At 42.3% G+C, this 27,731-nt stretch overlaps 1 protein-coding gene across 4 annotated transcripts in view; it reads left to right on the top strand.

The window, feature by feature from the left end:
- Positions 1-27,731, top strand: part of rims1b (regulating synaptic membrane exocytosis 1b) — an 80,215-nt gene that overhangs the window by 41,333 nt on the left and 11,151 nt on the right. Inside the window, exons 7-28 of one of the 4 annotated variants that reach the window (XM_013914104.1) lie at positions 2,643-2,683; positions 2,851-2,961; positions 3,076-3,175; positions 4,639-4,762; positions 5,186-5,232; positions 5,328-5,443; positions 5,530-5,660; positions 5,805-5,976; positions 7,562-7,715; positions 7,892-7,948; positions 10,380-10,533; positions 13,128-13,244; positions 15,373-15,435; positions 15,827-15,904; positions 18,209-18,328; positions 19,086-19,169; positions 20,251-20,328; positions 20,761-20,826; positions 21,808-21,921; positions 22,335-22,441; positions 25,795-25,898; positions 26,030-26,190. In XM_013914104.1, the coding sequence (XP_013769558.1) occupies positions 2,643-2,683; positions 2,851-2,961; positions 3,076-3,175; positions 4,639-4,762; positions 5,186-5,232; positions 5,328-5,443; positions 5,530-5,660; positions 5,805-5,976; positions 7,562-7,715; positions 7,892-7,948; positions 10,380-10,533; positions 13,128-13,244; positions 15,373-15,435; positions 15,827-15,904; positions 18,209-18,328; positions 19,086-19,169; positions 20,251-20,328; positions 20,761-20,826; positions 21,808-21,921; positions 22,335-22,441; positions 25,795-25,898; positions 26,030-26,190 (2,299 nt within the window). Of the gene's footprint in view, positions 1-2,642; positions 2,684-2,850; positions 2,962-3,075; positions 3,176-4,638; positions 4,763-5,185; positions 5,233-5,318; positions 5,444-5,529; positions 5,661-5,804; positions 5,977-7,561; positions 7,716-7,891; positions 7,949-10,379; positions 10,534-13,127; positions 13,245-15,372; positions 15,436-15,826; positions 15,905-18,208; positions 18,329-19,085; positions 19,170-20,250; positions 20,329-20,760; positions 20,827-21,807; positions 21,922-22,334; positions 22,442-25,794; positions 25,899-26,029; positions 26,191-27,731 lie in introns of all 4 variants that reach the window. The other 3 variants (XM_013914105.1, XM_013914106.1, XM_013914107.1) reach the window with 3 other exon arrangements.

Below are 27,731 nucleotides of genomic sequence, written 5' to 3'. Positions count from 1 at the left end.
TGATAATAAAATTCAATTCAACTCTGATGTTGAAGCACTCTATTAACAAATTACCACAGCATTGCTGGTATTAAACCTTTTATGTGTGGTCAAGCCCTATGAGCCAAACGCTCAGGTTTCAGAGAGTTATATCAGTTATTGGCTGTATGATGATCCTTAATATGCTCATCTCAGCCACACAGCTCCGTCTGTGAGTATAGACGTGACACCCGGGCATAAAGCTGCCTCAAAGACAGAAGAGCTAAAAGCTTTTTTCAGACAGTGGCTGCATGAAGGCCCAGTAAAGTATAGGATGCTGTGGCTTTGAGGCTGATATGTTTTCTCTAACTGGCTCAGAGAAAATGACAATGTGAAAGTCCACACAACAGGAAACTAAAACAGACAAATACCAAAGAACGCTGATGTGGATTGGAAGGACTAGGGAGAGAGCTGCTGAAGAAGGGTCAGGTGATAGGTGATAGGTGATAGCGTGGATGCTCACGTGCTCCTCTTAAACAGATGATTTTTCCATATCAGTCAGTTACCAATGAGAGTAAGCCAGGACTGCCTTCAGGACAGTAAGAGGGACTTGGTCAATCTTCAGTTAAGCGGAGCCTCTTTCACTTACATGCTGTGTTTGTCTTAAACAATGATACCTACAAAGAGCTGTTAATAAAGAGCTATCTGCCCAGCTTGCTCATCCACTAAACGGTGGCATCAGCATTTATCCTCTCGAGTGTTCCAGTTAGCATCACTAAAGTTGCTCAAGTCATTCAGACTTTTTTTTCCTGATTTCTCCATCAACCATGATTGTATAGGCTTCATTTGGTTTCTACTCTTTCCACCAAAAAGTTCTTTTCTCTCCCCCCTGCAGGCATTTTGCAAAAAAACATCACGTGAATTATTCTGCCTGCCCACGTACCTCAAACTGAAGTTACTCAAAGGATTTTAAAATCGCCATCAGATGTTTTCTTGCTGTTGTTTTACTCCTGCTTTGAAACAATGACTGCAAATCTCCCAGGCTCCTCTGTCTTGATGTAGAGCCAGTTAGCTTTCCATCTGTCAGTGTTAATGAGCGCTGGGATACACGGACACTCTTTTGTTTCTCTGTTCAACTTAGCCAGTCTTGGACAGGCCAAGTTGGAGAGTAATGATAATAGTTTGATTATGAATGTTTTTAGCCGTTACTGCTGAATGACATTACTTTAATCCTACATGTAAGTTAAAGGACACACACTAAACTGTGCTGCCCATTTCCCGCTCCATATTTGTATTCTTAAAATCTAGAGTAGCTTTGCATTATTCATGGTTCAGAATAATCCTCATCTATCTTATACTGGGGCGTGGTGCAGCTACTTAGGTCATCCTCTGTTGGAACACAGGGTTTTAGCTCCTCCCTTTTTAAATCGACAACCACAGTAGACAACATCTGAGCACAGTTTAGTCACAGCTAGCAGGTCCCAAGGACCCAAACACAGATCCAGAAGACAGGCTGTTGTAGCTGTTTGCAAAGTCCAAAAAACACATGGGAGCGTAAAGCAAAACTAAATCCACATGGACTCAAAGGGAGGACGCACACAGGGAATGATCACAGGCTAAATAATTTTGATGTTTCGTCTGATGCTTAAGCCCCGAGGCCTGTGTCAAGGACAGGGGGCGTGCCCAAATAAAGCCCATCCCAACACCTGTATTGTTTTCTTCAGAAACCACATGACCAAAGATAAACGAGGAACCCTTTCTCTGAAATGACGTGACTGCTTCATGTCATTTGAACCGGATTTGAGCGGTTGAAAAGATGCGGGAATTTTTTTGTGGTCTGAGGTGATTCTGATGATCATCAGCAGTCTGCAATGAGATTATGGAGCACATCGAATGACCAGCAGATGTCACTAGTTCAAAATGAGCTGTTAAACAGGGTTTTGTGTGATCTGCCTTCTGGTGAAGCAATTGGCTGGAAAGATCCGACACGTTCACAGGCCTTCATCACACCATCACTACGGCGTTAAGAGACGCTAAGAAAAGGGAAAACAGCACTATTTCAAGTCATGAGGGTAATTATTAAGGAAGTTGACACAGCAGGGCGATGAGACACAGCTGAAGACAATCAAGACAATGCCTGAGGAAGTAAACTAATCACAAGACGCCAGAGACAGATGACTGTTAAAATAAAACAGGAAGCAACTCAGCAGATAATCACCAACAGAAACACTTGACAAGATACAGGATGACATAGAGAAGGCAAGCCTAATAAATCAAAATGTAATAAAAATTCAATAAAAAATTTAACTAACAGAAACTAAATACTAAAATATAAGAGCTTTGGCGCTTCAACAGGGAGTCTAAAGTATTTTTAAGTAAGAGATTTCAGATCATTTTAGTAAATTAAGTTACATTTTTATAGATGGCGAAATGGAATTTTTAGCTTTTTAAAATTAAACCTACCTCAAAGAAAGCCTTTGGCAGGCCCTGGCATATAAAACAGAAATGGGATGATAAACCCATTAGTTATGTTGTTTGAATTAAAGCAGATCCCAGTCTTTAATGGCATCACTGAGTCATCTTTCTAAGAGTTTTTTGTAGTTTGGAATCAACCTGCACAATTACATTTAACATAATTTAGACAAATGACTAATTCCTCCCTCTCGAACTCTTTCTCCCTGCAGGTGACTGGGACTGTCATCCTCTAGATCCTGCAGTTTGGCATGTAAGTTTCACCAGTCAGGTTGTTCCTGAAGCTCTGCCCTGATCCCTTTCCTCACATATAGCTGCACTTATATTAAGTCTAATGTTGCATGGGACCCATGACCAAATTACCAGTATTTACAGTTGATAATGTGCTTTGTAAACATCCTCATGTCTTTGTCCCTTTAGCATCCAGTTTCGTGGCAGCCATCCAAAGAGGGTGACCACCTGATTGGGCGGATTACTCTGAGCAAGAGGTCAGCCATGCCCCGTGAGGCAGGCTCTCTCCTGGGACTAAAAGTAAGCAGGGATTCATTCACATTAAGATCTGTCCTCACTGAGACAACAGGCAGTGTTGGAGAGGACGGAGTGACATCTGATCTTATCGTACGTCTGTCTCATCTTTGTGTGCAGGTGGTAGGAGGGAAGATGACGGAGACAGGGAGACTTGGGGCCTTCATCACCAAAGTTAAAAAAGGGAGTCTGGCAGATGTCGTGGGACACCTACGTGCAGGTACAAAAAATAGAACATGTTGTTCCTTTGCAGGAGCTGCAGAACTGCAGACAGTATTGCTTTCATCTAGGAATGCATGTGAGATCAACCTTTGCATAGACATCAGTATGTACCTGTCATCTTTGCAGGCATGAGTAGTGTGCTTGTCATTGAAATTGTTAAATGCTAAAATGCTAAACATTTGTAGCAGCTTGTGGTGGCCTACAGAATAGTAATAATACAGGTGTTTTTATTGGTGTAATGTCTGTGTGAGCTCCACTTGAACTCAAAGCAATCAACCAGCCTGCTTGTGCTGCATTCACATTATACCAGACCTTTACTGGAGTGCTATTTTGAGGAGTTTGGTTTTGCCAGTTTTACACTGATAAATAATTTTCAAAGCATTTTAAAAAAGAAAAAAAAAGGAATGTGGGCAAAAGTAAGCAACCGCAGTCAGCTGTTGGGATTAAAGTGATATTAGAGCATATATAAGGAAGCACAGAATGTATAAACAGGCAATGTGTACAGTTCTGCAGTAAAGCAGTCATCATTCATGCTACATTTTGCTTATCTGACCACGCTGTGTCATGATTTGAATAATAATGGAGTAATGTATGGAGTGCTGAGGTCACGGGACTACTTCTGGCTATAAATTTTGACTGTACAGCGACTCAGCTGCTGCTGAAAGTATTAACCCAGGGCCTTATTTATGCTTGAACATAGTGTTAAAATCACTCCTGAGAGTGAAAAAACATTTGAGGAGGTTCTGAGAGCTCCGTTTTCAATTTACAGGTCGGAAATCATCGTAACTCACCTAAAATGCTTTGTCACTGTGGGTTTAGTCAGGAAAAAAAGAAGGAGCCAACAAGAAAACCCAGGCAGCAGTGACCTTTATGGTGGGCTAAATAGTGGGTTGGCATACCAAACCGAACATGTAAAAATGGGCAGATAAAAAGACAGAAATGTGCCTCATCAAGTGCAAAAAAGTCCTTCCAGTCTCTGAAAACTCTCAGAAGTGTTTTTTTTTGTCTAATTTGACAACTTGGATCTTTTCATGATAATTCATGAAAGATGCAAGCGGCAATAAGTCACATTAATGTGCTGGACAACCACTTATTTTAAGTCTGGAGATTGATGAGATAAAATTGTTTCCACACTAAAGTCACATTAAATTGAATTATTTTCTCCATTAAAGTCAGAAACGAGGATGAAACAGGTTGTGGTTAATCGTGTGATTGACAAGTTTTAAGTGTCCACCCCTCGGTCATCCAGCGTCAAACAAGCGTGAAGTTTCACAAAAGGACTTTTCTTACCAAAGGGTGATGTTATGGTGACAATGTCCATTTTCTGAATACAGCCTTTGACCGATCATCGTCGGGTTTTTGTGTGGAGCACCCAGCAGAAAAGTTGCGCTGCACTTAACTGCACACTGAGGACATTTGATTTTTCAGTTTGACTTTAAGAGGCATTAATCTTGTTTTCAGGTGATGAGGTGTTGCAGTGGAACGGGAAGTCGTTGCCAGGAGCAACCAAGAAAGAAGTGTACAACATCATTCTCGAGTCCAAGGCTGAGCCTCAAGTGGAGATTGTTGTTTCGAGACCTATAGGGTGCGTTTGTTGTTACTAATGTGTACTGGTCATTGTTAAAGTACCACGGCTTTGATTTTCCTTCTGACGGACTTTTGATGTGTCTCCTTTATCTAAAAGCTCTGTGAACCGAATTATGTCCAAACACCTCTTGAGAAAAGTGTATAGAGCACATCAGTAAGTAGAGTTGCTGAAATGGGTGGAGCCCCTTCCCAATGTATCTTCCCTGAAATCCTTCAGATCCAAGAAAGACATCCCCTTTTTTCCACCTGTTCTTCAGTCCTTGGCCACCTGCTGTTTTCCCCACACTGTTAATATGACTGACTGGTTTTGTTCTTCTTCTACTGTGTTAGAAACTGTTGTTGTTTAGAGATATATGCCAGCTGAATGACACATAGTAAGGGAAGATTTGTATACACTCTGTGACTCTTCTGCTTTTTACAGAGACATCCCAAGAATCCCAGAGTCCTCCCACCCTCCTCTAGAATCTAGTAAGTTTTTATATCACCAGCTTAACAGGCTTTATATTTTAAAATGTGCTTTCAGTTAATGTTTTTTCCTATTATTCATTCTGTTGATCCCTCAGCAGGCTCCAGCTCCTTTGAGTCCCAGAAGATGGACCGTCCATCTATATCCGTGATGTCCCCTACTAGTCCCAGCACTCTCAGAGACCTTCCTCTGGTTCTGCCTGGACAGCTCTCTGTGAGTATCAGGAACAAACACAATGAGGTTCATCTGACTGGATATAGATTCAAAAGGATGCTAACTGCCTTTATGCATTGTTACAGGTGAAGCTGTGGTACGACAAAGTGGGCCATCAGCTGATTGTCAACGTCCTTCAAGCCATAGACCTGCCACCCCGACCAGACGGACGACCTCGAAACCCCTACGTCAAGATGTACTTCCTGCCTGATAGGAGGTCAGCTCATTGTGTTCATTTTTACTTATTGAGCATCTCACGGATATTTCTTTATCTATAGTTTTTATTTTGAACAATAAAAAAAACCCATACTGTTCTCCTTCTTGCACACTGAATGAATCCATGATTTCTTCTCTCTTCCAGTGATAAGAGTAAACGACGGACTAAAACGGTGAAAAAGAGCGCTGAGCCCAAGTGGAACCAGACCTTTATTTATTCCCACGTTCATCGGCGAGACTTCAGAGAGCGCATGCTGGAGATCACAGTGTGGGATCAGCCTCGAGTCCAGGAGGAGGAGAGTGAATTCCTGGGCGAGGTGCGTGACAGCCACTGTCCAATCTGCAGGCAAAGCCATTTTATTGGTTGAACTGTAAAACTTGTAATAGACACATCAAATCCCCTAAATCCACATTTTAACCTTAGTAGAAGAAACATACGTAGATGGTAAATGGCCTGTGTTTGTATAGCGTATTGTTTACATTTTCAAAATTAAAAAAATAAGGTGGAGATCAACTGAGAAGACCAGTTGCTAGATTTGCTGCACTTTAGGAAGAGGGATGTTGTCCCATTATTGTCTGATAGAAGACTCCAGCTGCTTAACAGTCCTGGTTCTTCTTTGTGGAACCTTTGGTTTCATGATGCTCCAGATGTTTTTAGTTAGTCTGAACCTCAGCTAGGCCTAATCACTACGCAAACTCTTCTACTACATCTATCTGCGGTATCTATGCTGTTGGAATCGATACAGGTCTTCCCTGAATGTCAGTGTAGATGTCATATAAAGAAAAGCATACATTGCTCTAAAACGTGTAGATACTGTTGAGCATTGACAGTGTTTGAACTCTTCTTTAGTCCAGAGGATGTGGTGCACGTGTTTTAATTCCTGTCCTGTCTGGCAGCTTTTGGAATCAGAATGCAGAAGGACATGATGAACCTCTGTGCTTCTATAAGATGCACGTTTATACCCAGTCATGTTACTGAGCTGTTACCATTTAACCTAATTAGTTGCAAACTGTTCCTGCCCTCACATTTCTAGCCTTTTGTTCCCTCATCCCAACTTTTGTCTTGCTGCCATCAAATTCAAAATGAGCTAATATGCTATCAAATTGTTATTTATCTTGTAATGCCTCCCGGTCCAGCTCTTCAGTTCGAAGCAATGTTTTAGCCCCTCCCCTCTTAAGCTCCTCCTCTCTTGGCTCTTAAGTAGACTTTCCTCTCATTGGCTGCCTCTCATAAATAGATGGTTGAAACAGCAGGCCAGAGCTGTTTTGGAGAAGAAATGAGAGATATCTGGTCTTACTGACTTCATTCAGACAAGTATTGATCATTTACATCAATAGTTCCAGATAATATAATTACATAAATAATTCTGCCAGCTCCCAAATGTTTCCCAATATCCCATAACTGGAAATCTTGGGATTTTTACTATGTTTTAAATTAAAGACACTTCTGATTACAGATGAAGATGATAGCAAGCAACCATAATTTATCCATAAAGGATTTCTTACTTACAGGAGTCACAAAACAGCAATACAAACTTAAAGAAAACAGTAGATAAAAGAATATAAACTTCAAAAGAACTGTTACTCTAAAAGCAATAAGAAAGTGAAAACAGTTTTTATAGTTTTTAAATGGTTTTTAAAAATTAAATGGTGCAAACATGTTTCTCAAATACCGGTCTGCGGAGAGAATAACAGGGGGAACTGTGAGAAACACCCATCACCCAAAATTTGCTAAGTCTGCCTAACATATGATTTAATTTGTTGTATATTTACTGAATATGATTGCCTAAAGTTTCATTCTCTGAGTGGATGAAACTGATTTTCTTTTAAATGACTTCACACATGTGAAGATTTCTACTTTCCATTTTTCTCATGTGCCACCTCCCTTTCTGTCCCCCTCAGATCCTCATAGAGTTGGAGACGGCCTTGCTAGACGACATTCCTCACTGGTATAAGCTCCAGACACATGACGTGTCCTCTATACCTCTGCCACAGCCCTCTCCATACCTCCCACGGAGACACGTCCATGGAGACAGCCCCAGCAAGAAACTACAGAGTATGTGTGTTCATTTATTTGCAGGCTGTGTGTCCTTTAACCAACAGTGTTTGAGCGTGGTGGCTAACATTTCCTGTTCTGAGCCTTCTCCAGTGTCTCTCTCAGCGTGGGAGAATCTCTCAACCTTACCCTGTCTTGTGTGTGGGTGTTTTGCGTGTGCGTTTGTATGTGTGCAGGGTCTCATCGCATCATTGATACAGAGTTTGATGATGGTTTGATAGTAGTGACTAAAGGTGGGTGGGGGTCATGGTTATTGAGCGTTTCCTCGTAGTAGCCTGTAGGTGCCCAGCACTGCGTGAGAGAGCATCCTTGTGCATCCTCCCTTCATGTCCTGTGGAAACCTTTTGGGTCTGCTTCTATAAATTTCTAAAAATTTAACCTAAATTAAAATAATTAATTCAAGCTGAATCAGCAAAAACACCTGAAAGTATTTTGCAAATCATCACATTTCTTACTGGGGTGCAGATTCTGAATTTTTGCGTGAGGCTGCATGAGCATTTTCTCCTCTTTTGCTGGGTCTTAGAAACACCGACGCACTGAGTGCATGCTGCACTGCAGAGCTGCAGTAGTTCACTGCCATTCCACTACGTCTCCTGCAATCCTGCATGCTTCTATTCCTGCTCCTTACTTCACTGAAAGCACACTGAACACAGACAATAGAAGACATTTTAGCTACAGCTGCTTTGCTGCCTGTTTCTGCCCTCGCTTCAGTTCCAGTGTGCATTGATTTACTATTTGAACATTACTATGATTTTATTTTATTTTTTTTTCCTTGTTAATTTGTTTTGCCTCCAATATCAGAGCTCTGTACTACAATACCCACAATTCTTAGCCACAGCTTAAATCGTGCACCACGGGTGATGAATTCATTCACTCAACTATTCATTCATTGGCCAAAAAAAAGTGTTAATTTTAGTTGCAGTGCAAGTGTATACCTAACTGCATCTTGAGAGTCCGTTTTTATACATAGGTTGTTGTTTTTTTGTACTTATCCAACCAGCGATGCTTCCTGTGTATTCTTAGAAGCTCCCCAACTGGCTGCTACCTTTAATGATCCATACAAGACATGATTGAGACCTTCGCCTCACTTCACTTTGCACAGTTCTGTTTCACATCCTGTCGTTCATATTTAAAGCTAGAGTTGGCAGACGTCTAGAAAGACCAAACCCCGCCCCCAAAAACCCCCAAGCCAATGTCTCAGTGTCTCTGCAGAACACAAGTGGGTGTTCATCAGCCATTAGAGGAGGACGAGCAAAGTGACCACTGGCCTCTGCGCTCTACACTCCTGTCCCAGAATCTTGTCAGATTGCTGTATACCATTTCCAGTAATTCCCACGTGCGGTTAAATCAAAGTAAAGTTTGCAGTTTTACATCTTTGCATTGGTGGCCAAGAGTATTTTCTGTATCGTTAACCATTAATGAAACTTTTAAATCATAGCATGTCACATGTTTCCAAATGTGAAGAGGTCATAAGCCATACACCCCCCTCCTTTCACCCTATGTTAGCTTGAACTGGCCCCAACCCTTCTGTGGTATAAGAAAATGAACGAATGGGTGAAGAGATCACACTAAATTGGGAGCAATGTCTTGGCACGCCACTCAACCATTCCATATAAAGTTAGGTTAGGGTTAGAAGCAACGTCAAGGATTTCTGCCAGCCTAGTTAATGGTTCAGGGATGGCGTCACTGTTTTTTGACTCCTTAATGAAATGTCCTGCAGCCCCCTCTCTCCTATAACTGTCCTAACTCCACCCCATCAGACATATATAGGCTATACATCAGCTCCAGCAGCCAGAAGGCCATCAACCAACTACATCAAGACCATCACAGAAAATTTAACTTAGCATCTTACCAATCCAGGGAGCAATGAGAGGTGCTGAATATAGTTTGTCATTGCTCCCTGGTGATGGTTAATATTCACTCCTGACATGGGATGTGTTTTAGTGCATTAAATGTCCCTTTTTTGGGCTGCTTTGCAATGTACGTAGTTGCTGTCGGTGGAATAGCCACTTTTAATTCAGGAATATCTGCCACTTAGTAAAGGGAAGTTCCCATGAATTTGTAGAAGGGCCAATTAGAGTAGCTTCTCTTTGACCTGTGATTGGCCAGAGTCTCCCATCACAAAGCCAGGAGGAGGTAGAGAAGTGTAGGTTTCTCTCACACAACAGGAGATGTTTTTTTCCTGTAAGACTCAAACATTACTGCCGATCTCAGCTTTAAATGAGGCTAATGCTCTGTTACTGCATTTTTTTCTGTATCATGTGACTTACTATAGCTTTGTAGGCTTGTAACTGTAAATGCCTGATCTGTCATCTCATCAGCCACTTCATGGGATTAAAACAAACTGAGCTCAGGTCTGACAGACACATTTGCAGAAACAGTCACATGACCAGCTACACTGCGTTTGCAAGCTGCTTATTTGCCTGTAAAACATCCAGATGTGATGTTTTACAGTCTGTAGGTGAATGGCACCTGTAACGGTAGCGAGTAGTATTGACTCATTACAACTGGTGCACCCTTACCTAAGGACACAACTAATGCCTGGATGTGTGTGAGTGTTTGTATCCCTCCTGTGTGTATGTTATATCTGTGAATCTTGAAACATGTATTTTGCTTGTTTTGCACGTGTTTGTGTGTCCACACTGGATCTGTGTGCGGGTGCAGGCGCAGAGCGTAACTCCAGGGAGAGAGAGCGGGGCAGCACGTTGGCTGTGCCCGAGCAGCAGCGACCCGTCCAGCACCGCTCGCGCTCGGTGTCGCCTCACAGAGAGGACACGTGCAGGGCTCGGTCTCGGCCTGCACACGTGCCCATGCAAAGGTGAGTTACACCGGGGAGTTTTAGCTGCTGAACTCTGAGTGATGATTTGGCAAGTGGGGGAACCCTAAAGAAAAGCTTGACGTTGCTTGTTAATTTGTGGACTGCAGCTGCGAGGATTACTGCTCGACAAGTCCGCTGCTGCATTGTTCTGGTCATGGCAGATGGCTGCCCTCTTTTGAGCCTCTTTCTGTTGGTTTCTTCCTGTTAAAAGGGAGTTTTTCCTTCCTACTGTCTCTGCTCACAGGGTGTCGTCTGATTGTTGGTGCTTTCTCTCTGTTATTGTAGGGTCTCTATCTTATTCTCTAAAGCACTTTTAGCCAACTGTTTGTGTTATTTGGTGTGGATAACTGCAAAATAAAACCAGTACCGGTACCAAATAAAAGAAGATTTATTCATAAAACACAGGAAAAAGCCCTGGGAAAGTGTTAATGATAAAAGTTAATGAGTTAATGATAACAACGATTTAAAAAAATAACGATAAAAACCCTGAAAACCATAAATTTCACACACGAGCCTTAACTCTCACGGCCCGGTACCAGGATGGGGGACCGCTGCACTAAACCATCTGAGATGTGACGTTACCAGATTCCCTGCTGGTTCTTTTAGTTACTAAATCAACATATAATAAAATATAAAATGCTTATTTAGTATTTTATTGTCACAATTTGAATTTAAGCAGAAATTAAGAAAAAAAATTGATTTAAAAAAACCAAAATGAAGCTCAGGGCTCAGCCTGAGCATGGCTGCTGTGTGTAACAAATGATTTAACAGTAAAACTGTAAACAGTACAGCTGTGTAACGCAGGCAGGACAGCGCCCAAAATGCAGACTTGCGGAGACGGGACCTCCAAAATACAGCTTTATTTACTGGGAGAAAAAGCGACACAAAACTAAAAAGTGAAACCTAAACACACGGGGAACACTGCTGACACGAATTAACGTGACGCCACAGGGGAAGCAGAACTAGACACACCGAACATGGAAGCCCGAGACCTTCACAATAAAACAGGAAACGGAGGAACATGACAAAGAAATGGAGGAAAGGCAAAGAGGGAGACAAGAGAGACATGGCAGACTGGGGAAACATGGATAAACATGGGCAGGGGGGACAAAGAATGAAACAAGGGAAACGAGACGCAAGAACTCACACAACATATATACACACAGACACACAGAGAGAGACACAGAGGGCAAAACAGAGATGCTAAACAGAACAACCTAGGCACCGCAGATTAAACTCGAGACTACCAACGTGGACTTAACCATGAACCATAATAGAAAATGACATGAAAATACAAGAACACAACACACTGGGTCAAATGACCCAGGCACACGACAGACTCTGTGTGTCACAGCTGGCCAGATGTAAAGAGTAGATCGTATTCACCATTCTGACAGATCCCATCCCAGTTTGGGGAATATTTAATGAATTTACTTCTTTGGAGACCCACATATGGATGCTTTTGATGATGCTGTCTATATATTTCAATAATTGGAACAGCTGGAAGAGACAAACCACCTCAGCTCTTGTTAACATTTCATTAACCCAGGGAGAAGCTGGCAGTGCAGCAGAAGTTCAAATCTAAAATGTTTGATTGAGTGCCGGGTCTCCACAACATGGGTCACATTTCGTGGGTGGTTGATCTGGAGATTTTTTCTGCTTTTTTCCCACAATAATAAAAGTTGTACATCAGTGTCTAATCACACTGTCTTTGAACTTGGGTAATGTATCCTCTCTCCAGGAAAACGTCCAGGAAAACACATAAAACTAAAACTATAAAGCAGCAGAGAGCTAAATATAACCAATGCAGAATACGGACGCATAAAACAATAATCAACAAAAATAATAAAAAATGTAAAACTACAAAACCCCAAAACATGCCAAACTCAAAACTCTGGGTCCAAGACTCAGGGACCTTAACTGATACGCTAAACAAATCTGTAAACCAGAAAACACCACAACAGAGCACAGCTGACAGAAAATCATTAGCTGTGTAAATTCCTGAGTTAATGTATTTATTTCCCTTTGCACGCTCAGGCTGCAGCTCATCTCAAATGTCAAATCGACATCTTAGAGCTCTGAAACTTCAAACTTTTAGCTATTCGGTGCGCTCAGCTCTGATACTGTCCCGAAGCCAAACGAAGAGTGACAAATCACTTGTGTGTGAAAGGATCTTTACTCATTGAATTTTTGGTGATAAATAACCAACAAATGGACTGATTGACTTTGTAATGTGCCCTAGTCGCTCTTCTAGCTTGTGTTCAGCACAGCAGTTGCCATGGTGATCTAGCCAGGTTAAAAGGCATCCACCTTCCTGGTACTGAAAACTCTGACTTTAGGCTCAACATGCCCGAACAACACATTAATCTTGCTTTGCGGTGCAGGCAGCATTTACCTAGAACGTTTCAATCTCACTTCTTACCCCTGCTCATCGTGTCTCTACATCAAATCTTCAGTCAGATCTCAGTAAAGCGAGAATAAACATGATAAAGTCACAACTTTATAGTTTTTTCATTTTATCGTATTTTCTTTCTTTTAATGACTGCACTCCTTTTCACATTACATATAGAAATGATGTGTTTTCTCATCATCAGGAGTTTGGATGAGATCCACCAGAACCGCCACCACTCCCACTCCCCCTCCCATTACCACGAGCCCCACTTGGAGCACCAACGCTCAGGTGACTCGGACTACGAGTACTCTGAGGACAGGTAACCTGCTGTTGGAATCTCCTGGGATCTTCAGGATGAGGGGCGGGGCAGTGAAAATCTCTTCTAGTTGACTTTTTTACTTGTAATAAAAGAAAGATTGACATGTGTCAGATCAATGGTTGATTCTCTAACAGTGAAACTGGCCATCATCAAACATGAACTTCTGGGGCTTTGACACAATTATATATATTTCTCAAAGGCTGAATATTGTTTTTGTTTATGTGTGTGTAATGTGATCTTGCCAAACTATTTTCTACTAATACTACTAACAGAGTGAAACTACCCATATGGAAAAGAAATAGAAAAAGAACTTGTGGTAAATGTTGAAGTTTTATGTGTATTTTAAAGTTTCGGGTCCTTCACACAGAACATGGCATGTGCTGCACTTGCATCTGTAAGAATACTGGACCTCTGTTCTTCTTTGCATTAATTAAAAAGATTTGTTAGATATGTAGAGCAACAGAAAGGAACACTTAGGAAGTCTAAGCTGTGTTTACACATATTGTACGTCCACTCGACTGTTAAAACACACCCGTGTACTGCTGGTGCCGTGGTTCTGGGTTAGAGTTATGTACAAATAATTTCTTTATTTTCTCAGTTTTTACACTGATTCAAGTTTTACTTCCTGCTGTATCGCACGCACAGCACTGGTATTTTACTTCTGAGTCGCCAGATTGTGTCTTTCATGGTCAGGTGGTCTTTTTGCTGTGAAGCAGTTTCTGGGAATCCTCGCGTGCATCTTGGGTTTCCTTGCATGTGGAGGTGTTTATGAACGACTTGGGTTTTTGGAGAGTTTCTTTTTTTCCTTCCTCTTCTTAGAATTTTTTGCCACACATGATGCAAATTTAGGATTAAGGATTTGGATTTGGGCAGATTCCACCACTTTGCTCTGTGAGGAAAAATGGGCTTTTGTGGTGGTCCCAACTCAAAGTGTGTTGTTGTATAATTGAGTGCATTAGATGCTGGATGCTTTAGTTTCAGATTGCAGCAGTGCAGTTATTGTCTCCTTTATATCTTTAAATCTGTTTACTCATAAAAGTGGCCTTTTTTGCAGATTCTTCATGAAATATAATTGTGGGAAATTAAATCAAGTGCACGTTAAATGTGTGCGAGTGTGGATGTTTACGTAGACACTTATGTGTCACGCTGATCGCGGCAAATTGTGAAAATACAACAACAACAAACGTTGTTGAGCCTTTTACGACACGTGATACTAAACTCTTCGAAGCTAAAGAGAATTTAACAGAACACGTGACAGCCCTGCTTGATAAGAACATGCCGCTGTTTCTGCCGCTGTGCTGACGATGTATTCAAACCATGCAGAGCATGAGCAGAGCAATGCTGTGCAAAAAGTTGCTGCAGTTCAGGAAAGAACCTCAGTGAACAGGAATCAAGCTTATTCAAGCAAAGACACAGATTATTTTAGTTTCCACAAATACATCAACAGCGTCAACAGTGCATCTGAAAGGAAATGGCACACTGTCACGTGTGGAGAGGAAGCAGCTGGTCGCTGTGCTTCGTGCCTCGTCACAATGGCGGCTGCCATACTATGTGCTGCGGCTGTTGATGATAATGACTCACAGAAACGTATTTTACTACAGTCCAAACACATAAAATGTAAAACTGCATTTATGTTTGCACAACCTTGCACCAAAAACATGATGGAAATTTCCATTTCGGAGCTGCAGACTCCAGATTCATTCTGAACGGTCTCACCAGCGCCCGTGTGAAACCTGCCCACAGAGTGGGAGTTGGTCAGTGTTTTATTCTTCCTACTGCAGCCACTGAATGTGGACGGTGTAGAGCTTTTCTACTGTTAAGCCATCATAGACAGTGCACAGCCCCCTTTGGACTCAAAATAGAAAGTGCACACTGTAGTGGCGTTGCATGCCACTTTCTTAGGAGGTGTATGTAAAACATGAACATTTACTACAGGAGTGTATGCACGGGTTTATTCTAAGTCTTTTCCATATGGGATTCTCTGCTGTTGAACGGAGACTTGATTGAAATCTCAGAATTATGATTTCCTGGTTTCTGTCATTCATAACTTCACTTTACCTGTCTGAGTTGCCATCCTCTTCTTTTGTGTTGTTTTTCATTTGTTCACCCATCGTCATGCCAATGACAGTGAGGTCCTGGAGATGCACAGGTCTATCCGGGGCGGGAGTGCCGAGTGCCTGCACACAAACAGGTAAAAAGAAAAAGAGTAGCTGTCATCATTTCCATTTTCACTATACTTTAACAACTCCATCTTAACTCTTAAAGTTGGCCTTTTTAATGCAAAAGGAACATGCTGGTTATGGTTGTGTCTGCTATTTCTGCTTTTCTGCACATGCATGAAGACAAAAGTGTCACGAGTAGTTGTAGCACACATAAATTCAACTGTCTCATAACAGTGTATGCGGGGATTTGAGCCCCGCTCGGCACCTGACCTCAAAGAAGGCAAAGCTTTGTGAATAATTTCTTTTATTTCGTTTTTTTTTTTGCCTTGGATGTCTTCTCTACATAACAGCAGTTATGGATTGTCTTTCCACTTTTTTCTTGTCTTCCTTTACGTGCATGACCTCCGCTCATACAACCAGGAGCATAGGTAGATACAGCAACACCCTCCCCCCCAAAATGCCCCTGTTAGTAAACGGTATCCATAAAGACATTTACAGGTAAGCTTTTAGCATTAAAGGCAGTCCTGCAAACCCTTCTCTGTGCCTGTCCAGCTTTCCCAGACTCATTTGTGGAGTTGGTGGGCCATTTATTCGTGGCAGTGATCTCTCAATGCAATAAATGCCCATATGTCTCCCAGGCCGCTGTGCTGATTGTGCGTGCTGTGGTCGGAGTGTGTGCCAAGTTGCTTTGTCATGGTGCCGCTTCAGTGAGATGTGTTGCTTTCCCATCTGCATTACACAATCTTTTACATGAGCACACTGCTAATCTTACACGTGTAGCCCATCAACTACAAATCATAAAAGAAACACAATTGGAGTAATTTGCAGTTTCTAGTAATGCTGCGTGTGAGGGTCTAGCAGAGCTCACCTACTCTGCACACTTTGCACGGGCAGTTCCCCTGAACCAAACAGTGAGTCTGGAGATATTCATGTGTGAAAACATCCTGGGCTGACCAACGGGTGACCAAAACTTTTAGGGCCAAGGATCCATTTAGGGACACAAAAGCATGATTGTAACACCAGTTTAGCTATTTGCGACTTCCCCTTACTCGACGGTTTGGACGGACTGCAGAAACAAACTGAACTTGCTAAACTTTTAATTACTCTTGTTACTTTTATTTAACCAAGAAAGGAAACTCTCGAGATTAACACTCTTTTGCTAGAGTGTCCTAGACCAAGACAGGCAGCATTAATCCGTCTACTTTTTGGATGGATGGAGAAACTGAAGCTCCCAAAGAAAACCCACTTAAATTCTACACAGAAAGTCCCGTCCTGGGTTCGACCCCTTTTACTGCGAGGTAACAGTGCAGACCACTGAACATTTAAATAGCATTTTAACTCGATTTCTGTCTTCCTCCATGCTAATTAGAGCGCTGGCATGCTGTTGACATTGTAAGCACTGGCATTAGCATTTAGTTTAAAAGTGCTGTGGCTAAATGAAGCCGAGATGGGCTGTTAGCCTGTCTGTAGACCCTTAGGAGGCTTACAAACAAAAGAAAGTAGGAATGTGGAGAATGGAGATTGCTTAATGTTAAGAACTTTCACGACTTGTAGTAATCTTATGCAAAACCATTGTTTGCCTCACAAAGTGTCCGCTTACCAGGTTAAACTTGGGGGCAGTGCCATTTAAGTGCGTACTAGCAAGGGCTTGTTGCCTGTTGTGTATTAGTATGAAGGGTTGCTCATAATGTCCACTAGTGACCAACTGTAACTAAAGAGCAGAACAAGTGGTTTTAGTTTTATTTAAAGGAACCTGATGTTTGTCTCCATCGAGTCTCATGAAAAAACCTGAATGATGTGAACAGCTGTAGCTTGGCTTGGGTTGAAGTTGCCAGAGTACCCTGATGATGACTGCTGGTTAAATGAAACCTGAGGATGCTTTGCAGCTGATGGGCTAAAACACACGAAGTAACATCATTTTTCAGATGCTGATGATGGAATCAGAGAGTGAATGTATGTAGTATCTGCTTACTTTCCCTTTTTCCTGCTTCTGACTGCTTTCACAGAACAGTAAACACTCATATATTTTTTGAGATATGCTATTTCAGTTTCTTTCCAACATTTAAAAGCTAAAATGTATTCCACTCTGTATAACTTGGTGTAGCTTAGCCCCAAAAGTTTGAAAAACAGGGGGGAAGCATTCAAAAATCCTCACTTACAATCTGACTGCAGCAAAGATGGTAGTAAAGGTATAGCTCTTTAAGCAGATTGATTGCAGTTGATTGGGGACATGTCCAGGTAACCAGTGCGGGGGAAATAGTGAGACTTGCTTCATGAAGGTCTTTGGGGGACACGATGGGTTTTATGTGGACATTTCATGTAGGAGCAGTTCCCTCCATTTTTGTCTGTTCTGCTCTGATAACAGCGCCTACATCCTATAGATCTGCTGCAGCTCGGTTTCCTCGCCACGTGTCGCCTCTGCAGCTTTAGATTGTGTTACATAATTGGTGTTACATGTAATCTTCCTGTACGTATGTGTGCGGGGCCAATCCACCAGAGAACAATCTCTACACTCGGCTCTCTGAAGTCACAGACTGCATGTAGCTCATCTCGTGGGCACGATGCTGCAGGAAGCCTTTTAATCGAGCTGTTACATAAGCTGTGGACAGGATGCATTAAAGCTACCCTGCTTTATGTTGCCATGTAAATGTTCTACTTCATTTGTTAATTTCATGTTGTTTCCCCTTCCTGCACTTATTTGGCTTGTTTCTCTCAGTTGTGTGTGTCATTTTTGTTTTCCTTTGCCTCTCTTTGCATGCGGGTCTTTCCCCACCCACTGTGGGCGGGGTTTCTGGCACACAGCTCCACCCTCCCCGCATGCCTAAAGAGCAAGCCGCCCCACAGGCAGGAGGGGGGCAGCGCCTTGCCTCGTAGCATCCTCACACACCGTGTGCTCAGGTTCACTGATGAGGTCACGGTTAGGTAAGAACACACCCACTTCACATGTCCTCCCACCATTGGTCCTCTTGCCACCCAGAACTGCTTCTTTTTCCTTTTGGAGCGTGTGCTGGTAAAAGCAGGGTGTTACTCTTAAGCTCTTGTTGCCGCCCGTGTCAGGCGTTTGGCCTCAAAGCGTCGTGTGCGACGTCATGCGATGGCAACGAGCCGGCCATCTGTTGATAGTAGCTGTTGTCAGCAGCATGATGTGACACAGCACAGACATGCAGCGGAGCTCTGCTCTCCTTGCTCACTCCCAGACACACGAACCGTCCCTTCTCCCATGTAGACCTGGTTCCCATGACAACCTCCCATCTGAGTGGTCTCACTCTGCGAGGCCGCGAGGAGTGACTGGCGGTGATAAATGGAAACACAGCATCAGAGCCATTACCGTTTTATTGCGCTGTCTCATGGCCTCCCTTCTTCTCTCTTTGTCTCTCACTTCTTGTTACCTTTCTTCTGATTTTCTCTGGATTTTCTTTGTCCCTCTTTCTCTTATCAACCCTCCCTTTTTTACTTGCTCGCCTCATCCTTTCTCCTTCTCCCTCTGTGGTGGTCTCCCATCTTCACTCTTTGCCTTATTTTGTTATCTTTCTTTTGACTATTTCTGCTGTATCTCTTGTTCCCCTTCCCACTCATCATCCTTCTGTTGTCAACATCTTCATCACCTCGCCTCCTCCTCGCATCCTCTGTCCCTGTGCATCTCTGTTTCTCTCTCTGCTGCCCTGTTGTGGCGGTGCAGTGACCTGCAGCCGTCGTTGGACAGAGTGAGGAGCGCCAGCACCACGTGTCTGAGACCAGACTTTCACTCTACTGACAGAGACAGGTATCAGAAGAACATGCACACCATCACCTCTACCTGCACTCTTTTTCTGATGGAGTCATTCAACTTTTTGGGTGTTAGGATGCTGCATGTCTCCACTTCCCTTCACATCATGTGCCCCTTTCATACATGAGTAAATTTGCCATTATACACCCTCATTTAAAAAAAATAACCCAACTCAAACTATCTAGTTGCTTGCCTATCTCAGCTCGTTTAACCTCCAAGACAGATGAAGGAGTTAAACAGGAACAGATAAGATTATAAACCACAAAGGTCCCAGCAAGCATAACTGAGTGCAGCTTCTCTCAGATATTATTTGCAGATATGCTTATTCAGTTTCTTCCCAAGAGTCATATACTAAGATTGATTCCACCCTGCAGTCAGTAAACAGAAAAAATGGCAACATGGATACTGTGCATTTATTATTTATTTATTTGCAAATAATAAGGTGAGGATAAGGAGAGAGATCGGCCAGTAAATCAACAGCTTCACCTTCACACTCATCCCTTTCTGTACGTCTCTACCTGAGCCAGTAATCCACCGTTTCCCATTGGAGAATCCTGGCCTCAGACTTGGCGATGCTATTTCTTATCCCAGCTTCTTCAAACACAGCTGCAAACTGCCCCATTGTAAGCTGGAAATCCATTGAGCAGGTCCACATAGCCGCAAAAAGCAGAATCACAAAGAGCTGACAATCGCTGTCATCTTCACTGCACATAGAAATTCTGTCCGCACCGATTATCATGAGCCCTGGTGGAGTCTGATTGCTGGTATAACTGCTGACCGAGCTCTTGTTAGGAACATATAGGGATGTAACAGCTGGTGACACCATGTTTGATCCTCTGTAGTCTGTGAGGAAGGTTTAATTTTACAGATGCAACAAAAACTGTGTTATTATAATTCTAGTTCTTCTGGTATTTTTACCACCGTGTCAGTTTGTTTGCTCACAGAAACGTGTCTCTGTGGAGCTTTTACCTGATGTTGTGCCATGAAGTTGAAAGCAGCCTTCACTGTCCCTTTCCTCACTAACAACCTTTCTCCCACTGGGATGCTCCTCCTCCCTCCCACCTTCCCACCCCTCCAGGTGTTCCAACTCTTTGCCCCGAACGACTCCCCCAAGCCCCAGGATCTTAGTAGAACATGTGGCCCCTGAGGAAGACAGGTACACCGGGTCCACCCCCCTGTGCCGACCCCTGACACGCTGCGGTTCTGCTTGCCTGCTCATACGTCCCTGAACTCTCACTTGAAAGCCTAGCCTGTAGCCTGAAGCTTGTCCTGTAGTGATATGTACATCGTAGATCTTGTGATCAGCACCGCTTCCAACCCTTTCCCTGTAAATATTTGTTGTCTAAGGCTGTATAATCTCTCCTTTGTTGTGCTGCACCTGCTTCTCTCTTCTGAATTTCTTCACTTCTCTGGCTTGAAAGCACTTTTGCAGCTATGCAGCTTCCATAAACCAATAGAAAGACTGAGTTTGAACCTTTTTATAGTATTTCTTGCCCAGAGCTCAGTTGGGCCATTCTCTGCATCGCCATTTTCCACATCGTGTTTGTTTTTCTTCCTCTCTCTCTGTGGCCGCTGTGTGCCAACACAGGCAGTCTAACAGTTCTCCAGGTCCAAACTGTCCAAAGGGCAGCAGAAAAAGCCTGGAGGGGGACAGGTAAGCTCATTCATTCATTCATTTACCTGTGTTTCCACCTCATTACCCTAATCCTTTCCTTTTTCTCCAGAGGGATCATATTTAACCATCTGTTCCTTTTGGTCATGTGTGGATTTTTTTTTTCTTGTTCAAATCTAAGAAATCCTCAGAAAGACCTTAGATATAAACACATTGATCCATATTTGTGATTTGTTTTGTACAGTAAATGGAGCTTCGCTGACAAAAACTGGGTTTCTGTGTTTTATATGTTTGGAATTAAGCAAGAAAAAAAGCCTTTTTTTAATAATCGAGAAGCCAAACTGACTTTTTATTCTCTGTGCAAAGTTATGTTTGTCCAATCTTCCCTTCAGTGTACTTGCGCACCTCTGGATTGCTTCAGGCACACATCACAAAAAAGAGCCAAACTTTTCTCTCAAAGACCTTGCACAATGCACAAGTCAGGAAAATTCAAAAAACAGTGAACATGGTTCTGGCTCGGACCCTGCTGACTTCTCTGCTGAAGATAGAAGGCTATTTGGCAGGGCGTGGTTTGTTTGTTTTTTAATCATCTTAAACATTAAAGTACAGTCAGTTTGACCCAGAAGATGATGCTCTCCATCCAAACTCTACAGTGAAATTAGAGATCAGTGATCTGAAGATGGAGCTGAAGATAGAGGCAGTGCTGAAAGCGGTTCAGAGGTGCATGATGACACGGCCTTGAAGAACAAAACAGATAAATTTAACTTGGGTCAAGTTTTTGATTGTTTTCTTGTATTATATTAGGATTTTCTTTACATTTCATAATTGTAATATGTTAAGCCCCGCCTTCTGTAAGCTGACTTTTTCTGATTGGCTGCCCCTTTAGATTAAAAACAAAAAAAAAACTGCAGGTGGGCCGATTAGACCATGATTAATATGACCATCCACCACTGAAACAGACTGTTTGTGTTGCTTTGAGTTGCTATCTTTCTGTTTTTATTCCTTTTTATTTGCTGATGGCAGTCGCATCCAGCCCACCTCTATCCTGAGGGGCAGTAGAGGGAGAGGAGGCCCTCTGAGGCCCTTTGGCCAGACAGTCCTGTCAGGGTCTTGTCCTAACTCACCACGGCTGGACAGGTGCATGCTGTTGCCAGAGCCCCGCCTCCCCTCACCTGGTTTCCTCTCTGTTACACTGAGTGCACAGATACTACCTATATCAGCCATATCCCAGTATGATCTTTATGATATGTTGCTCACAAGTGATGTGATATTTTTATAAATTGTCTGTACATAAAGTATTTGAAGTATTTTTGGGGATCTGTAGAAATACTCAGACACACTCGGTGAATCTTCCTTTGCTTCTCCTGCAGCTTCATTGATGATTCTGATCAGTTTCTCTCCTATCTTGACCTTTGACCTTTACCATTGACCCCAGTTTGTTGCTTCTGTGACTGAGTGTTGGGTCTCACTTGAATGAGAGATTAATCTCTTTATCATTATATGTATGTATAACTAATTTTCGCACCTCCTTGTGTGTTCATGTCCTGCAGAGCACACCCTTATGGCAGCCCGACTTCCCCAGCGGGGACTCCCTCATCAGGTCGCAGGGGCAGGCAGCTCCCTCAGCTCCCCGCTAAAAGCAGCAGTATAGAGCAAGGTGCGTTGTGTGTGGAGAAAAATTCATAAGAAAGAAGATGTATCGCAACAGTTTGATAGTTGTAATCATTCGCATCAAACTGTTGTCAAAGTGAATAACTAAAAGGATTTTTAAATGCATCAGGTTTGTCCCATTACTGGACCAGTGACATCAGAACAACAGCCCTGCGCCGTCACCTCAGTGTGTATTATAGTGGCGTTTGTCAGATGTCTGCTTCACACCCTGAAATTTAGGAAAACACGCCCCTTCACAACAGTAACCGAGCTTATTGACAAATGAAAAGTGCATGAAGGCCAAAGCACACCTTGTGTTGCTCTTTGACTGACAGCAGTTTTGATGAGTAGCACTTATTGACACCCTATGATTAGAACGGGCTAAAATTAGAGAGCCTTACAATAATGAGTAACTGTAGTGACTGAACCTGTTTTAAAATTCTGGATTGCAGCTCTACCAGCTTCAATGCTGCACCCTTAAAAGTTAAACCCTCTAATTATGGTCACATATTGTGTTTTATAGCCAGGTACTGGGACCTCCAGGTCGAAAAGGGTTAACAGCCTTTAAATTGTCAGTGCAGAGGAGTGCTGAGTAGATAAAACTCATATGCACTTATGTAGGCTGCGCTCATGTTTGACTCTATGCCCACAGCTTCAGTGCCTTTAAGGTTTTTTTGCCCTGAATTTTGTCTTTCATCTGTCGGATTAGGACGTTTAGCGTACAATAAATCTCTGTGTCCTTCTCACCAGGAGTGAGATTTGAAAATTACATGATGCCATTTGAAGGACTGTAAAAATGATCAACTGCAGTGTTGGGTCACTTCAAACAGCAGAACTGAAGCATGACAAATGGTCACTCTTTAACCCCTCAAGCCCGGCGCTATTAAATTTCACCTGAAAGACAATATCTCCAATTTCTGTCACCAACAGCAGCACAACAGTGAAGGATTAGGATGTGGAAATGCATATACTGAGTCTCCACATCACAATCACCAGGCTGGAGTGAAACGTTCAGCCACATTCATTTAAAAAAATCCTGTTTTAACAATTCGCAGCTGTAATTCTTCCAGATTTGACTCAGCAGGAAAAAAATCTTACATTCAGTCGTAGTTTAGTCAGTTGCACTGGCTCTTGTTGTTTGTGTTTTAATGACCTCTGGGGTCAAAAGCGTTAATTTATTTTTTAAACTCTCAAAATATGAGCCTGAAACACACAGTTCAGGGCAAAACAACAAACCTATCAAAAATCCCTGAAAGCAGTTCAGGAAGCTGTCAGCATAAAGTAAGTGCATCAAGATTTCTGTCTGCTCAGCACTCCTTTGATTGAAAAAAACAATATAAACAGTATGAAAACTGTGGAGTTTTCATACTGTTTAGAACTGTAGGTGTAGAGCAGAGTGTGCAGGGACAACGCTGCACCGTTAATGAAACCGATTTAGCTATTACATGTAAGAGAGTTCATAAAGTCAGACTGAATGTGAAACTTTTATTTGCATTAACTGCTGAAGAAAAAATGTCTTTTTATGCCTGTTTGATATAATAATCAGATAGTGATTGTATAATTCAGTCAGTCTTATTTTAGTATTTTTGATCCATTTCACTTGTTTTATTAACATTACTGCATTTCACTATTTATACAAACTCAACATTTCCTGGTGGTTTACAATTAAAACCTTCACAGGGTTTCACTGGACTAAACATTACATGTCTCAAAAAGACTTTTATTTTGAAACATTTGTGGAAAACTCATACATTCAACTCATACCTTATTTCCTAAAAGGTAAAGATGTATTTAAAAATAATAAATTCTGTTATTTAACTAGAGAAAAGGTGGTTGCGAAAAAGTGAGTCGCGGACTTAAATACAGTATCAAACAATCAGCCTTTAATGGCGTCGATGCAGGAAATAGCAAAGTCTAAAATAATCCAGAGCATATGCCAAACAGAGCTACTGCAGGGAATAAGTTACCAGAAAACTCTAGAACGTCCTCAAGGACACAGAACGAGGATACAAACAGCAAAAAGGGACAACTGAACAAAGGACAAGGGGAGAGTGAGACAATATATTCATAGAAGGGTGAGTAAGAGTGGAGACACCGGGAGACACAGCTAAACCAAACAAGCTAAAACCTACGAGTAATGTCAGGGACTAGAAAGAGAGAGCATATTTCCCCACATGTTGTCTTCACTTCTTTGGCTTCCTGTTAAATCCAGAATCAAATTTAAAAGGTCCCGTCTTATCTTATGACCTTGTAGTACCATATCAGCCTATTAGAGCACTTCGCTCTCGCTCTGCAGGCCTACTTGTTGTTCCTAGAGTATTTAAAAGTAGAATGGGAGGCAGAGCCTTCAGTTTCAGGAACCAGCTTCCAGTTTGGATTCAGGAGACAGACACTATCTCTACTTTTCCTTTTTTGATAAAGTATACAGATAAGGCTGAATCAGGTGACCCTGACTCCTCCTTTATGTGCACTGCAATAAGTGTAGGCGTTGGGGGATTCCCATGATGCACTGAGTGTTTCTTTTTCACTCACTGTGTTTTTATACACCTCTCTGCATTTAATTATGAGTTATTCTTAATCTCTGGCTCTCTTCCACAGCTTGTCTTTATCCTGACCCACGACCATGACAGTATTATTCTTAAGTTTAATTTCTGCTGCATGAAATTAGCTAGATTTTAAGACTTTAACAGACTTTAAAACGTCAGTCACTGTCTGGTAGATTTCTCAGCACTCACTTGCCTGCTGATGGCGCCAAGAGTCTTAGTATATTTCCAAATTCTCTCAAGTGGCTCTTTTTCCAAAGAGCTCCGGGTTGTTGGTGTTCTCACAGTTGTGGAGTTTAGGAATATGCGCTCAGGTGGGAATTTATTTTTTGTGCAACTCTAAAATGTAAAATAAGTTTAACAGCTGTTTGATTGAAAGCATTAACTTCAGGGAATTTGGTTTTAGTCCCTCTAAAACTTTAGCCTATGTCAGTTTTCCTCACTTTCCAGTGCTATTACAGTATATGTGTGTCCTTCTGGTTCACATTCACTGGTTTTCTCTGCAAAGATAAATCTTTAAACACTAAAGTAGGATTTCACCTAACCATAAATCCAAATCCGGCATTCCCAGAAGACCTGGATTGGAATTTGAAATGTAAACTTTTTCAGTGCAGATCTAAAGTGTCTTTGAGTCTTCCTGATGGAGTTTCCAGTGCACATAATGCTCCACCTAGTGTCAGAACCCATGTCCTGCATCCACAGGAAACACCATCCAATTAAAACACGTGTATTTTATTTTTCTTCATGGGTTTTGCTTTTTTCTCAGTGACATGCTTTTATCCATATCCTTTGTCTTTTTAAAAATGTTGTGCCTCAGCCCTCGCAGTGGAGGAGCGAGCCCGACAGCTGCAGATGAAAGTACATTCCTACCGGCCTTCAGCCTCCCATGACCCTGAGACAAACCTCAAGACCAAACGGGAGGTGAGTGTTTGTATTCGCTGCTCACCTCTTCCTTCTGGACTTTATAAACAATGTATTTGTTATTTATTCGTCCTCAGTTTGAACAAACGTACTGAGCTTCCCACCCTCCTTCTCTTTACCTCCATCTTTAGATGTATGCAGAACAGAGGCGCAGCAGCGACAACATGTCGGCCAGATCTTCAGACAGCGATATGAGCGACGTGTCGGCGATCTCCCGTGCCAGCAGTGCCTCCCGCCTCAGTAGCACCAGCTACATGTCTATCCAATCAGAACGGCCCGGGGGACGACTCAGGTCAGTTGTGACTGTAAAGGCTGCTTTTTAACACCACAGCCATCATTTTTAATATTCTAATTAAACCCAGATGTCGGAGAAGTGCATGCTGATCACAGTCTGTCTTTCCTTTTCTTGCACGCCACTTGCCGTTGCATGTTTGTGTCCTTCTGCATGCTCTGATTCTTCCACCCACACGCACGCAAACACATGAACGCACAAACACACATAACTCAGATCCAAGTCATTAGAGGAGGACAAGAAGGACAGGAGGATCTCGTGGGGGGTGGATGGAGAGGAGGAGGAGAACGAAGGTGGAAAGAGGCAGTTCTCCGAGGAGCTGAAGCACAGGAGACACACTGTGGCAGGAGACACGAGAGAGTCCAGGTAAAGAGTTCTCACACGGTGAAGCCACCGATGATGGCAAACGGTCCATCTGCTCACTGCACAACTAGGTCCACATAGACCTCTCAAGTCCAAAGAAAGGCCGTCAGAAGCTATTAAAGGTGGAAACACAAGCAGTTTATATAGAGGTGGTTTATTATAGTTTATTGTAGATGTAGATGTGGAACCTTTCTTTCTGGAGAAAGAAATCTCCATATTTATGGGTAACTCCTGTTACCCATCTGCAGTGGCTCGCAGTGGCTTTAACAACAAATTAGGAGAACTAGATCACAAACATAAGGCCCGGGGTCCAGGATCAGTCCGGCAAAGACTCCACCCACTGGGTGGCTTTGAAAAAAGTGAAGGAACGTTTTTGGATCACCAAAACATTTTCTGTAATTTTACACATTTATAAGAGTTCATTTATTACAACAGCATTTCTCTATCATGTTTGTTTATCACTGAGACACAATGAGCACTTTGGCACTTATTTTTCTAGGATATCTGTAGATCTAAACATCTATCTATAGATGTCTCAAAATATCTCAAGATTAAAAGTGTAGATAAAGCTCTTAATGCTGTCAGAAAGGTCAGAGTTCAAAGTTTTAGACATCCCTGAACTCGATTTCACGTTGCTGTAAGTGATTTTTTTACATTCTCCAGTTGTAAAAATGTGCAGCCTGAACACTGAATTTTATACCCCGTGTCTGTCAACGTATCCACTTCATGTTGCTGAACGTCAGAAGCGGCGGTGGGCGTGGATGTAAACACCTGAAAGTCCAAGTCGAGAACAGAAAATTTAACAGTGTGTGAGCAGATTTGTTTGCTTTAACCATCAACCCGGCGGGCTTATGTTTGATCTGAGCCTGGACTTAAAATTAAACTCAGACTCTCTTTTTTTCAAACTGTTACTGTTCAAGCTATTGGCCTGCTAAATCAAATAGTATACTTTTGATTCATTTCCATAAAAGCAGGTAAGCACTCCAAGTCAGCCTCAACATGTTAAGATATTTTTCTCTACCTAAAAGTTTTTTCTCTGTTATTAAGATTAAGATAACCTTAGGGTGCTGCAATCACACATTTAAAAAATGTCCTTTTGTGTTACACAGCTTGATGACTTTTAATCACGTTAACAGCATTAGTCCCATCTGTGGTGCTAATCATTCTTCCTCCCTGAG

This window comes from Pundamilia nyererei, unplaced genomic scaffold, assembly GCF_000239375.1.
Source record: "Pundamilia nyererei isolate P.nyererei 1_Seehausen unplaced genomic scaffold, PunNye1.0 scaffold00171, whole genome shotgun sequence".
In the NCBI taxonomy this organism is placed as follows: Eukaryota; Metazoa; Chordata; class Actinopteri; order Cichliformes; family Cichlidae; genus Pundamilia; species Pundamilia nyererei.
This window is presented reverse-complemented; position numbering and strand designations above follow the sequence as displayed.